The sequence below is a fragment of the Pleurodeles waltl genome, chromosome 6 (genome assembly GCF_031143425.1).
Source record: "Pleurodeles waltl isolate 20211129_DDA chromosome 6, aPleWal1.hap1.20221129, whole genome shotgun sequence".
Taxonomy (NCBI): domain Eukaryota; kingdom Metazoa; phylum Chordata; class Amphibia; order Caudata; family Salamandridae; genus Pleurodeles; species Pleurodeles waltl.
Window position 1 is genome coordinate 698,745,341 of NC_090445.1, and position 13,552 is coordinate 698,758,892.

Here is a 13,552-nt window from a genome sequence, read left to right on the forward strand (position 1 = left end):
TGAACAGGCAGCTACCAGAGAAATATATATATTATGTGGACCCACTCTTGCTGCACAGATAGGCATAAAAAATAAAGTGTGTAAAGCTGCATTTACCTGGAGAAGATGTTCCCGTTGTTGCATGTGGCGCTTGTGATGTTTTTGAAGAAGTTGTTTCTAATGAAAAAGAAAAAATGTACTTATATAAGCTTTATTTATATGGGTGTATTTCTTGAAGTTTGAATGGAAGGAAACCATGAATATGTCTCATAAAAGTTAATAATGCTCATTGGTGAGCTGTCATCCAGGTATGCTAGTTGAAAAGATCAAACCTCACTCTTTAAATCCATGCCATGGACTATGGATGAAGGCAAACACATTATTACAGATGACTAGCTTAATACATTTCTTGCAATTTGCAAAGGTAGAACATGTCACTAAAAACGATTTCTAGGTCACTCTGAAAGATTGGATCAGTTGACAAATTTCACTAAAACTTTTCATGGTAGCCATGAGCGTCATAAAGAGCTAAATAAAAGGAACATTTCTATGACACGAAGAGAGGGTAATTTCCCAATGAAATTCATTATTCTTTCAAGAATGCGCTAAGGAAGGATAGATCATTCCATGGACAATTGCTAGCTAATAACCTAGACATATGTACTTATCAATAAAATGATAGAAAATTCAAGTCATTGAAATGAAAGTAAAACTTACTCATATATTCCCATCACTCACACTGAATATTTTGAAGTTTGTCAGAAGCAAGGCTCCAATAAATATAGTCAATATAGAGATGTATTCTTCTGCAATACTAATTGGGGTTATGTGATACTAAACCACCCTTTTCACTGGAAGAATATTTTTGGGGAATTTGACACCGGTAGCTCAATCAGATTATGGGCAATACCTATAAAGCCTACATCAACAATTTGTCTGAGATTTTCAGCGATAGCAAGTTATTTTCGAATGGCCTAATTATTTTATACTCGATTTTTCAAAGGCTGACACAAATGACCATTTACATAATCTGTTTAACATATGATGTGAGTAATCATGTTTGTCATACTTGATATAAGAATATATGTGGTGAAGCATGTCAAGGTAAGACCTTTTATGTAACCCAGGTAAGCACATTCCAATGACCTTTTTGTCGGAGAAGTAGAAAAGTTACAATTGTCTTTGTCTGTTTACCTGGATTGGTTTTTGCTGTTATTTCTGGTGTTTGAGTTGATGGTTTAGTTATGGTTGTTGTCTCTAAAATGATAGAGAAGATTTATTTAACCTTATAAATGTATGTTTCAGATGAATTAAAAAAAGGCAATTGTGAAAGAATATTTACGTAAATTCACCCTAAATTGATGTATATTTCAGCAGCTCTGATTTTGTCATGAATAGGAACGCAGCTGCTAGTAACCATGGGCCTGATTTGTAAATGTAAGTTACAGTTTTGTGAATGTTTACTCTTTGTTGTAAGTTTACTACTTTTGGTATTGACAAACTCAACTTGGAAACTTAGAACAGAAATGTTAGTAACTTGTCTCCACCATGTGACTAATGCATTTGGCTTACTCTTATGCTGGTGGTTGGCATACCTCCCTAAACCCTTCCCTGACTCTCCTTAAACCCCTCTTACTCTTCCTTAATCACATCAACTTTAGTAGTAAGTCTTTTCCTTTTACCACTCATCCCCGTGTCCGTCCCACGTTCACTACTAAAACATATACTTACTTGGAAGAAGACTAGACAGTCAGGGAGCAAACTCCACACCAAACGTTAGGTAAAACTTACATTTTGTAGTACCTCATGTAGTGTGGTTTGTAGTACTAAAAGACATCCCACAAATCCCACAATGTGCAGTTTGAGAGTCAGATCCATCGTGTTTTATAGAAAAATGTAATACTCTACAAAGGAAAGCTTTCACCTTTCTATAAATATACAATATTACATTTGCTTTAGGATGTTTGTCCTGCATTTCACTTCCTTCAAAGGTCATGCTCAAATAAGCAGTGAAACAATGGAAAGAATGAATATGAAGGCCACAATCTAGGGCTAGGACTATTTAGGAAAGATATGTTGCCATAGTGACTGGAAATTATGGTAGGGATTTTCAAAGTTAGCAAGTGTTCTGAATTCTTATATGTGTTTATAATTTTTTTTTTCCAGGTAGTATTTATGAAATCAAACAATTTGAGTTAATTGCAGCATTGGGTTGAATTACTGCATTTGGTCCAATGACGGGATTAGGCATATATTCTTAATTTTCAAAGACCTGGTGTGCTCTTAATGCTTTCGTTTATTTTCGATCAACCTTGGCAAGGTTAAAGATATTATATTCAATTAGTTTTTACCTATAATTGCTATTCTTGTATTCCAGCGCTTTTGATGTGATATAGTTGAAAGTTTATGTTGAAAAAGGGAGACTTACAGTATTAAAATCCATTCATTCGGAGACTATGTTTCAGAAGTAAATTGATACACCCATGCCAAATTATACTGCTACTTCTGGCAAAGGTAAACATATTCATTGAATTGACATCTATAACAAATTCCAATTCCAGAACAGTCCTGTTAGTCATGGCTGAGAGGGAAATGTTATTTACTTCGTATTTAGAAGAAAAAAAAGAGAAGTCTCACAATGGAAAGTTTTACTCATGCTAATATCGCTCTACATTGCTTTTAACTTTATGAATGTGCCTTATACTGCATTGAAGTGAAAAAAAGAAATATAAGAGATTGAAGAATATATTCCTAAACTTAGAGAACATAAGTGTACAACAACTCTCTCTTCTTGCTCTTAATAATGGAAATAGTATCATGCCCTTCTTAAGCCCCCTTCTTGTTGCAAAGAAAGATGGGAATAAAAAGGTATACCAAACAACATTTACCTGGAGGGAATGTTCCTGTGGTCGCTTGTGGAGTTTGTGATGTTTTTGAAGCTGTTGTCTCTATCAAAATCAAAAAAAGCTACTTATGTGAAGGTTAGTTCTTTAGGTGCATCTCTTTAAAAGCAGACAATGAATAGATTTTGCAAATAGAAAATAATGAGCTTATTTGAACAGGCAGCTACCAGAGAAATATATATATTATGTGGACCCACTCTTGCTGCACAGATAGGCATAAAAAATAAAGTGTGTAAAGCTGCATTTACCTGGAGAAGATGTTCCCGTTCTTGCATGTGGTGCTTGTGATGTTTTTGAAGAAGTTGTTTCTAATGAAAAAGAAAATTTTACTTATATAAGCTTTATTTCTATGGGTGTATTTCTTGAAGTGGGAATGGAAGGAAACCATGAATATGTCTCATAAAAGTTAATAATGCTCATTGGTGAGCTGTCATCCTGGTATTCTAGTTGAAGCAATCAAACCTCACTCTTTGAATCCATGCCATGGACTATGGATGAAGGCAAACACATTATTACAGATGATTAGCTTAATACATTTCTTGCAATTTGCAAAGGTAGAACATGTCACTAAAAACGATTTCTAGGTCACTCAGAAAGATTGGATCAGTTGACAAATTTCACTAAAACTTTTCATGGTAGCCATGAGCGTCATAAAGAGCTAAATAAAAGGAATATTTCTATGACACGAAGAGAGGGTAATTTCCCAATGAAATTCATTATTCTTTCAAGAATGCGCTAAGGAAGGATAGATCATTCCATGGACACTTGCTAGCTAATAACCTAGACATATGTACTTATCAATAAAATGATAGAAAATTCAAGTCATTGAAATCAAAGTAAAACTTAATCATATATTCCCATCACTCCCACTGAATATTTTGAAGTTTGTCAGAAGCAAGGCTCCAATAAATAAAGTCAATATAGAGATGTATTCTTCTGCAATACTAATTGGGGTTATGTGATACTAAACCACCCTTTTCACTGGAAGGATATTTTTTTGGAATTTGATACCGGTAGCTCAATCAGATTATGGGCAATACCTATAAAGCCTACATCAACAATTTGTCTGAGATTTTCAGCGATAGCAAGATAATTTCGAATGGCCTAATTATTTTATACTCTATTTTTCAAAGGCTGACACAAATGACCATTTACACAATCTGTTTAACATATGAAGTGAGTAATCATGTTTGTCATACTTGATATAAGAATATATGTGGTGAAGCATGTCAAGGTAAGACCTTTTATGTAACCCAGGTAAGCACATTCCAATGACCTTTTTGTCAGAGAAGTAGAAAAGTTACAATTGTCTTTGTCTGTTTACCTGGATTGGTTTTTGCTGTTATTTCTGTTGTTTGAGTTGATGGTTTAGTTATGGTTGTTGTCTCTAAAATGATAGAGAAGATTTATTTAACCTTATAAATGTATGTTTCAGTTGAATTAAAAAAAGGCAATTGTGAAAGAATATTTACGTAAATTCACCCTAAATTGATGTATATTTCAGCAGCTCTGATTTTGTCATGAATAGGAACGCAGCTGCTAGTAACCATGGGCCTGATTTGTAAATGTAAGTTACAGTTTTGTGAATGTTTACTCTTTGTTGTAAGTTAACTACTTTTGGTATTGATAAACTCAACTTGGAAACTTAGGCCCATATTTATACTTTTTGACGCTAAACTGCGCTAACGCAGTTTAGCGTCAAAAAGTTTTGCGCCGGCTAACGCCATTCTGAAGCGCCATGCGGGCGCCGTATTTATTGAATGGCGTTAGCCGGCGCAAGCAGACCGGCGCTGCCTGGTGTGCGCGAGAAAAACCACGTACACCAGGCAGCGCCGGCGTAGGGGGAAAATGGCGCTTGGGCGTCTTAAAATGGGGCAAGTCAGGTTACGTCGAAAAAATCGTCGTAACCCGACTTGCGCCATTTATTTTCGACGCCCATCCCCCATCAACATGACTCCTATCATTGTAAAGATAGGAGTCATGCCCCCTTGCCCAATGGCCATGCCCAGGGGACTTCTGTCCCCTGGGCATGGTCATTGGGCATAGTGGCATGTAGGGGGGCACAAATCAGGCCCCCCTATGCCAAAAAAAATTATTAAAAAAAAATAAAAAAATACTTACCTGAATGTCCCTGGGGTGGGTCCCTCCAGCCTTGGGTGTCCTCCTGGGGTGGGCAAGGGTGGCAGGGGGGGTCCCTGGGGGCAGGGGAGGGCACTCTGGGCTCATTTTGAGCCCACTTGTCCCTTAACGCCATGCCTGACCCAGGCGTTAAAAAGCGGCGCAAATGCGCCGTTTTTAGCCACGCCCACTCCCGGGCGTCTCTTTTGCCCGGGAGTATAAATACCACGTAAAGGCCTGGGAGTCATTTTTTAGACGGGAACGCCTCCCTTGCATATCATTAACGCAAGGAAGGGGTTCACGCTAAAAAATGACGCACATTCCGGGAACTTTGGCGCTATTCACCTCTAACGCCATAGTATAAATATGGCGTTAGTTGGCGTTAGTTTAGCGTCGAATTTGCGTCGAAAAAAACGACGCAAATTCGGCGCAAACGGAGTATAAATACGGCCCTTAGTACAGAAATGTTAGTAACTTGTCTCCACCATGTGACTAATGCATTTGGCTCACTCTTATGCTGGTGGTTGGCATACCTCCCTAAACCCTTCCCTGAGTCTCCTTAAACCCCTCTTACTCTTACTTAATCACATCAACTTTAGTAGTAAGTCTTTTCCTTTTACCACTCATCCCCGTGTCCGTCCCACGTTCACTACTAAAACATATACTTACTTGGAAGAAAACTAGACAGTCAGGGAGCAAACTCCACACCATACGTTAGGTAAAACATACATTTTATAGTACCTCATGTAGTGTGGTTTGTAGTACTAAAAGACATCCCACAATGTGCAGTTTGAGAGTCAGATCCATTGTTTTTTATAGAAAAATGTAATACTCTACAAAGGAAAGCTTTCACCTTTCTATAAATATCCAATATTACATTTGCGTTAGGATGTGTGTCCTGCATTTCACTTCCTTCAAAGGTCATGCTCAAATAAGCAGTGAAACAATGGAAAGAATGAATATGAAGGGCACAATCTAGGGCTAGGACTATTTAGGAAAGATATGTTGCCATAGTGACTGGAAATTATGGTAGGGATTTTCAAAGTTAGCAAGTGTTCTGAATTCTTATATGTGTTTATAATTTTTTTTTCCAGGTAGTATTTATGAAATCAAACAATTTGAGTTAATTGCAGCATTGGGTTGAATTACTGCATTGGGTCCAATGAGGGGATTAGGCATATATTCTTAATTTTCAAAGACCTGGTGTGCTCTTAATGCTTTCCTTTATTTTCTATCAACCTTGGCAAGTTTAAAGATATTATATTCAATTAGTTTTTACCTATAATTGCTATTCTTGTATTCCAGCGCTTTTGATGGTGATATAGTTGAAAGTTTATGTTGAAAATGGGAGACTTACAGTACTAAAATCCATTAATTCGGAGACTATGTTTCAGAAGTAAATTGATACACCCATGCCAAATTATACTGCTACTTCTGGCAAAGGTAAACATATTTATTGAATTGACATCTATAACAAATTCCAATTCCAGAACAGTCCTGTTAGTCATGGCTGTGAGGGAAATGTTATTTACTTCGTATTTAGAAGAAAAAAAAGAGAAGTCTCACAATGGAAAGTTTTACTCATGCTAATATCGCTCTACATTGCTTTTAACTTTATGAATGTGCCTTATACTGCATTGAAGTGAAAAAAAGAAATATAAGAGATTGAGGAATATATTCCTAAACTTAGAGAACATAAGTGTACAACAACTCTCTCTTCTTGCTTTAAATAATGGAAATAGTATCATGCCCTTCTTAAGCCCCCTTCTTGTTGCAAAGAAAGATGGGAATAAAAAGGTATACCAAACAACATTTACCTGGAGGGAATGTTCCTGTGGTCGCTTGTGGAGTTTGTGATGTTTTTGAATCTGTTGTCTCTATCAAAATCAAAAAAGCTATTTAAGTGAAGGTTAGTTTTTTAGGTGCATCTATTTATGTTAGAAGAAAAACAGACCATGAATAGATTTTGCAAATAGAAAATAATGAGCTTATTTGAACAGGCAGCTACCAGAGAAATATATATATTATGTGGACCCACTCTTGCTGCACAGATAGGCATAAAAAATAAAGTGTGTAAAGCTGCATTTACCTGGAGAAGATGTTCCCGTTGTTGCATGTGGCGCTTGTGATGTTTTTGAAGAAGTTGTTTCTAATGAAAAAGAAAAAATGTACTTATATAAGCTTTATTTATATGGGTGTATTTCTTGAAGTTTGAATGGAAGGAAACCATGAATATGTCTCATAAAAGTTAATAATGCTCATTGGTGAGCTGTCATCCAGGTATGCTAGTTGAAAAGATCAAACCTCACTCTTTAAATCCATGCCATGGACTATGGATGAAGGCAAACACATTATTACAGATGACTAGCTTAATACATTTCTTGCAATTTGCAAAGGTAGAACATGTCACTAAAAACGATTTCTAGGTCACTCTGAAAGATTGGATCAGTTGACAAATTTCACTAAAACTTTTCATGGTAGCCATGAGCGTCATAAAGAGCTAAATAAAAGGAACATTTCTATGACACGAAGAGAGGGTAATTTCCCAATGAAATTCATTATTCTTTCAAGAATGCGCTAAGGAAGGATAGATCATTCCATGGACAATTGCTAGCTAATAACCTAGACATATGTACTTATCAATAAAATGATAGAAAATTCAAGTCATTGAAATGAAAGTAAAACTTACTCATATATACCCATCACTCACACTGAATATTTTGAAGTTTGTCAGAAGCAAGGCTCCAATAAATATAGTCAATATAGAGATGTATTTTTCTGCAATACTAATTGGGGTTATGTGATACTAAACCACCCTTTTCACTGGAAGAATATTTTTGGGGAATTTGACACCGGTAGCTCAATCAGATTATGGGCAATACCTATAAAGCCTACATCAACAATTTGTCTGAGATTTTCAGCGATAGCAAGATATTTTCGAATGGCCTAATTATTTTATACTCGATTTTTCAAAGGCTGACACAAATGACCATTTACATAATCTGTTTAACATATGATGTGAGTAATCATGTTTGTCATACTTGATATAAGAATATATGTGGTGAAGCATGTCAAGGTAAGACCTTTTATGTAACCCAGGTAAGCACATTCCAATGACCTTTTTGTCGGAGAAGTAGAAAAGTTACAATTGTCTTTGTCTGTTTACCTGGATTGGTTTTTGCTGTTATTTCTGGTGTTTGAGTTGATGGTTTAGTTATGGTTGTTGTCTCTAAAATGATAGAGAAGATTTATTTAACCTTATAAATGTATGTTTCAGTTGAATTAAAAAAAGGCAATTGTGAAAGAATATTTACGTAAATTCACCCTAAATTGATGTATATTTCAGCAGCTCTGATTTTGTCATGAATAGGAACGCAGCTGCTAGTAACCATGGGCCTGATTTGTAAATGTAAGTTACAGTTTTGTGAATGTTTACTCTTTGTTGTAAGTTTACTACTTTTGGTATTGACAAACTCAACTTGGAAACTTAGTACAGAAATGTTAGTAACTTGTCTCCACCATGTGACTAATGCATTTGGCTTACTCTTATGCTGGTGGTTGGCATACCTCCCTAAACCCTTCCCTGACTCTCCTTAAACCCCTCTTACTCTTCCTTAATCACATCAACTTTAGTAGTAAGTCTTTTCCTTTTACCACTCATCCCCGTGTCCGTCCCACGTTCACTACTAAAACATATACTTACTTGGAAGAAGACTAGACAGTCAGGGAGCAAACTCCACACCAAACGTTAGGTAAAACTTACATTTTGTAGTACCTCATGTAGTGTGGTTTGTAGTACTAAAAGACATCCCACAAATCCCACAATGTGCAGTTTGAGAGTCAGATCCATCGTGTTTTATAGAAAAATTTAATACTCTACAAAGGAAAGCTTTCACCTTTCTATAAATATACAATATTACATTTGCTTTAGGATGTTTGTCCTGCATTTCACTTCCTTCAAAGCTCATGCTCAAATAAGCAGTGAAACAATGGAAAGAATGAATATGAAGGCCACAATCTAGGGCTAGGACTATTTAGGAAAGATATGTTGCCATAGTGACTGGAAATTATGGTAGGGATTTTCAAAGTTAGCAAGTGTTCTGAATTCTTATATGTGTTTATAATTTTTTTTTTCCAGGTAGTATTTATGAAATCAAACAATTTGAGTTAATTGCAGCATTGGGTTGAATTACTGCATTTGGTCCAATGACGGGATTAGGCATATATTCTTAATTTTCAAAGACCTGGTGTGCTCTTAATGCTTTCGTTTATTTTCGATCAACCTTGGCAAGTTTAAAGATTTTATATTCAATTAGTTTTTACCTATAATTGCTATTCTTGTATTCCAGCGCTTTTGATGTGATATAGTTGAAAGTTTATGTTGAAAAAGGGAGACTTACAGTATTAAAATCCATTAATTCGGAGACTATGTTTCAGAAGTAAATTGATACACCCATGCCAAATTATACTGCTACTTCTGGCAAAGGTAAACATATTCATTGAATTGACATCTATAACAAATTCCAATTCCAGAACAGTCCTGTTAGTCATGGCTGAGAGGGAAATGTTATTTACTTCGTATTTAGAAGAAAAAAAAGAGAAGTCTCACAATGGAAAGTTTTACTCATGCTAATATCGCTCTACATTGCTTTTAACTTTATGAATGTGCCTTATACTGCATTGAAGTGAAAAAAAGAAATATAAGAGATTGAAGAATATATTCCTAAACTTAGAGAACATAAGTGTACAACAACTCTCTCTTCTTGCTCTTAATAATGGAAATAGTATCATGCCCTTCTTAAGCCCCCTTCTTGTTGCAAAGAAAGATGGGAATAAAAAGGTATACCAAACAACATTTACCTGGAGGGAATGTTCCTGTGGTCGCTTGTGGAGTTTGTGATGTTTTTGAAGCTGTTGTCTCTATCAAAATCAAAAAAAGCTACTTATGTGAAGGTTAGTTCTTTAGGTGCATCTCTTTAAAAGCAGACCATGAATAGATTTTGCAAATAGAAAATAATGAGCTTATTTGAACAGGCAGCTACCAGAGAAATATATATATTATGTGGACCCACTCTTGCTGCACAGATAGGCATACAAAATAAAGTGTGTAAAGCTGCATTTACCTGGAGAAGATGTTCCCGTTCTTGCATGTGGTGCTTGTGATGTTTTTGAAGAAGTTGTTTCTAATGAAAAAGAAATTTTACTTATATAAGCTTTATTTCTATGGGTGTATTTCTTGAAGTGGGAATGGAAGGAAACCATGAATATGTCTCATAAAAGTTAATAATGCTCATTGGTGAGCTGTCATCCTGGTATTCTAGTTGAAGCAATCAAACCTCACTCTTTGAATCCATGCCATGGACTATGGATGAAGGCAAACACATTATTACAGATGATTAGCTTAATACATTTCTTGCAATTTGCAAAGGTAGAACATGTCACTAAAAACGATTTCTAGGTCACTCAGAAAGATTGGATCAGTTGACAAATTTCACTAAAAGTTTTTATGGCAGCCATGAGCGTCATAAAGAGCTAAATAAAAGGAATATTTCTATGACACAAAGAGAGGGTAATTTCCCAATGAAATTCATTATTCTTTCAAGAATGCGCTAAGGAAGGATAGATCATTCCATGGACACTTGCTAGCTGATAACCTAGGCATATGTACTTATCAATAAAATGATAGAAAATTCAAGTCATTGAAATCAAAGTAAAACTTAATCATATATTCCCATCACTCCCACTGAATATTTTGAAGTTTGTCAGAAGCAAGGCTCCAATAAATAAAGTCAATATAGAGATGTATTCTTCTGCAATACTAATTGGGGTAATGTGATACTAAACCACCCTTTTCACTGGAAGGATATTTTTTTGGAATTTGATACCGGTAGCTCAATCAGATTATGGGCAATACCTATAAAGCCTACATCAACAATTTGTCTGAGATTTTCAGCGATAGCAAGATAATTTCGAATGGCCTAATTATTTTATACTCGATTTTTCAAAGGCTGACACAAATGACCATTTACACAATCTGTTTAACATATGAAGTGAGTAATCATGTTTGTCATACTTGATATAAGAATATATGTGGTGAAGCATGTCAAGGTAAGACCTTTTATGTAACCCAGGTAAGCACATTCCAATGACCTTTTTGTCAGAGAAGTAGAAAAGTTACAATTGTCTTTGTCTGTTTACCTGGATTGGTTTTTGCTGTTATTTCTGTTGTTTGAGTTGATGGTTTAGTTATGGTTGTTGTCTCTAAAATGATAGAGAAGATTTATTTAACCTTATAAATGTATGTTTCAGTTGAATTAAAAAAAGGCAATTGTGAAAGAATATTTACGTAAATTCACCCTAAATTGATGTATATTTCAGCAGCTCTGATTTTGTCATGAATTGGAACGCAGCTGCTAGTAACCATGGGCCTGATTTGTAAATGTAAGTTACAGTTTTGTGAATGTTTACTCTTTGTTGTAAGTTTACTACTTTTGGTATTGATAAACTCAACTTGGAAACTTAGTACAGAAATGTTAGTAACTTGTCTCCACCATGTGACTAATGCATTTGGCTCACTCTTATGCTGGTGGTTGGCATACCTCCCTAAACCCTTCCCTGACTCTCCTTAAACCCCTCTTACTCTTCCTTAATCACATCAACTTTAGTAGTAAGTCTTTTCCTTTTACCACTCATCCCCGTGTCCGTCCCACGTTCACTACTAAAACATATACTTACTTGGAAGAAAACTAGACAGTCAGGGAGCAAACTCCACACCATACGTTAGGTAAAACTTACATTTTATAGTACCTCATGTAGTGTGGTTTGTAGTACTAAAAGACATCCCACAATGTGCAGTTTGAGAGTCAGATCCATTGTTTTTTATAGAAAAATGTAATACTCTACAAAGGAAAGCTTTCACCTTTCTATAAATATCCAATATTACATTTGCGTTAGGATGTGTGTCCTGCATTTCACTTCCTTCAAAGGTCATGCTCAAATAAGCAGTGAAACAATGGAAAGAATGAATATGAAGGCCACAATCTAGGGCTAGGACTATTTAGGAAAGATATGTTGCCATAGTGACTGGAAATTATGGTAGGGATTTTCAAAGTTAGCAAGTGTTCTGAATTCTTATATGTGTTTATAAAAAAAAAAATTCCAGGTAGTATTTATGAAATCAAACAATTTGAGTTAATTGCAGCATTGGGTTGAATTACTGCATTGGGTCCAATGACGGGATTAGGCATATATTCTTAATTTTCAAAGACCTGGTGTGCTCTTAATGCTTTCCTTTATTTTCTATCAACCTTGGCAAGTTTAAAGATATTATATTCAATTAGTTTTTACCAATAATTGCTATTCTTGTATTCCAGCGCTTTTGATGGTGATATAGTTGAAAGTTTATGTTGAAAATGGGAGACTTACAGTATTAAAATCCATTAATTCGGAGACTATGTTTCAGAAGTAAATTGAAACACCCATGCCAAATTATACTGCTACTTCTGGCAAAGGTAAACATATTCATTGAATTGACATCTATAACAAATTCCAATTCCAGAACAGTCCTGTTAGTCATGACTGTGAGGGAAATGTTATTTACTTCGTATTTAGAAGAAAAAAAAGAGAAGTCTCACAATGGAAAGTTTTACTCATGCTAATATCGCTCTACATTGCTTTTAACTTTATGAATGTGCCTTATACTGCATTGAAGTGAAAAAAAGAAATATAAGAGATTGAAGAATATATTCCTAAACTTAGAGAACATAAGTGTACAACAACTCTCTCTTCTTGCTCTTAATAATGGAAATAGTATCATGCCCTTCTTAAGCCCCCTTCTTGTTGCAAAGAAAGATGGGAATAAAAAGGTATACCAAACAACATTTACCTGGAGGGAATGTTCCTGTGGTCGCTTGTGGAGTTTGTGATGTTTTTGAAGCTGTTGTCTCTATCAAAATCAAAAAAAGCTATTTAAGTGAAGGTCAGTTCTTTAGGTGTATCTCTTTATGTTAGAAGAAAAACAGACCATGAATAGATTTTGCAAATAGAAAATAATGAGCTTATTTGAACAGGCAGCTACCAGAGAAATATATATATTATGTGGACCCACTCTTGCTGCACAGATAGGCATAAAAAATAAAGTGTGTAAAGCTGCATTTACCTGGAGAAGATGTTCCCGTTGTTGCATGTGGCGCTTGTGATGTTTTTGAAGAAGTTGTTTCTAATGAAAAAGAAAAATGTTACTTATATAAGCTTTATTTCTATGGGTGTATTTCTTGAATTGGGAATGGAAGGAAACCATGAATATGTCTCATAAAAGTTAATAATGCTCATTGGTGAGCTGTCATCCAGGTATGCTAGTTGAAACGATCAAACCTCACTCTTTAAATCCATGCCATGGACTATGGATGAAGGCAAACACATTATTACAGATGACTATCTTAATACATTTCTTGCAATTTGCAAAGGTAGAACATGTCACTAAAAACGATTTCTAGGTCACTCAGAAAGATTGGATCAGTTGACAAATTTCACTAAAACTTTTCATGGTAGCC

The 13,552-nt window shown here is 35.4% G+C and overlaps 1 protein-coding gene across 1 annotated transcript in view; it reads right to left on the reverse strand.

The window, feature by feature from the left end:
- The window catches only part of LOC138301685 (putative uncharacterized protein DDB_G0282133), a 198,864-nt gene that overhangs the window by 128,582 nt on the left and 56,730 nt on the right, over positions 1–13,552 (reverse strand). The window contains exons 20-24 of the mRNA XM_069242200.1: positions 13,159–13,218; positions 10,124–10,183; positions 7,090–7,149; positions 3,131–3,190; positions 97–156 (exon numbers count right to left, since the gene is read on the reverse strand). Coding sequence (XP_069098301.1) covers positions 97–156; positions 3,131–3,190; positions 7,090–7,149; positions 10,124–10,183; positions 13,159–13,218 — 300 coding nt within the window. The remainder of the gene's footprint in view (positions 1–96; positions 157–3,130; positions 3,191–7,089; positions 7,150–10,123; positions 10,184–13,158; positions 13,219–13,552) is intronic.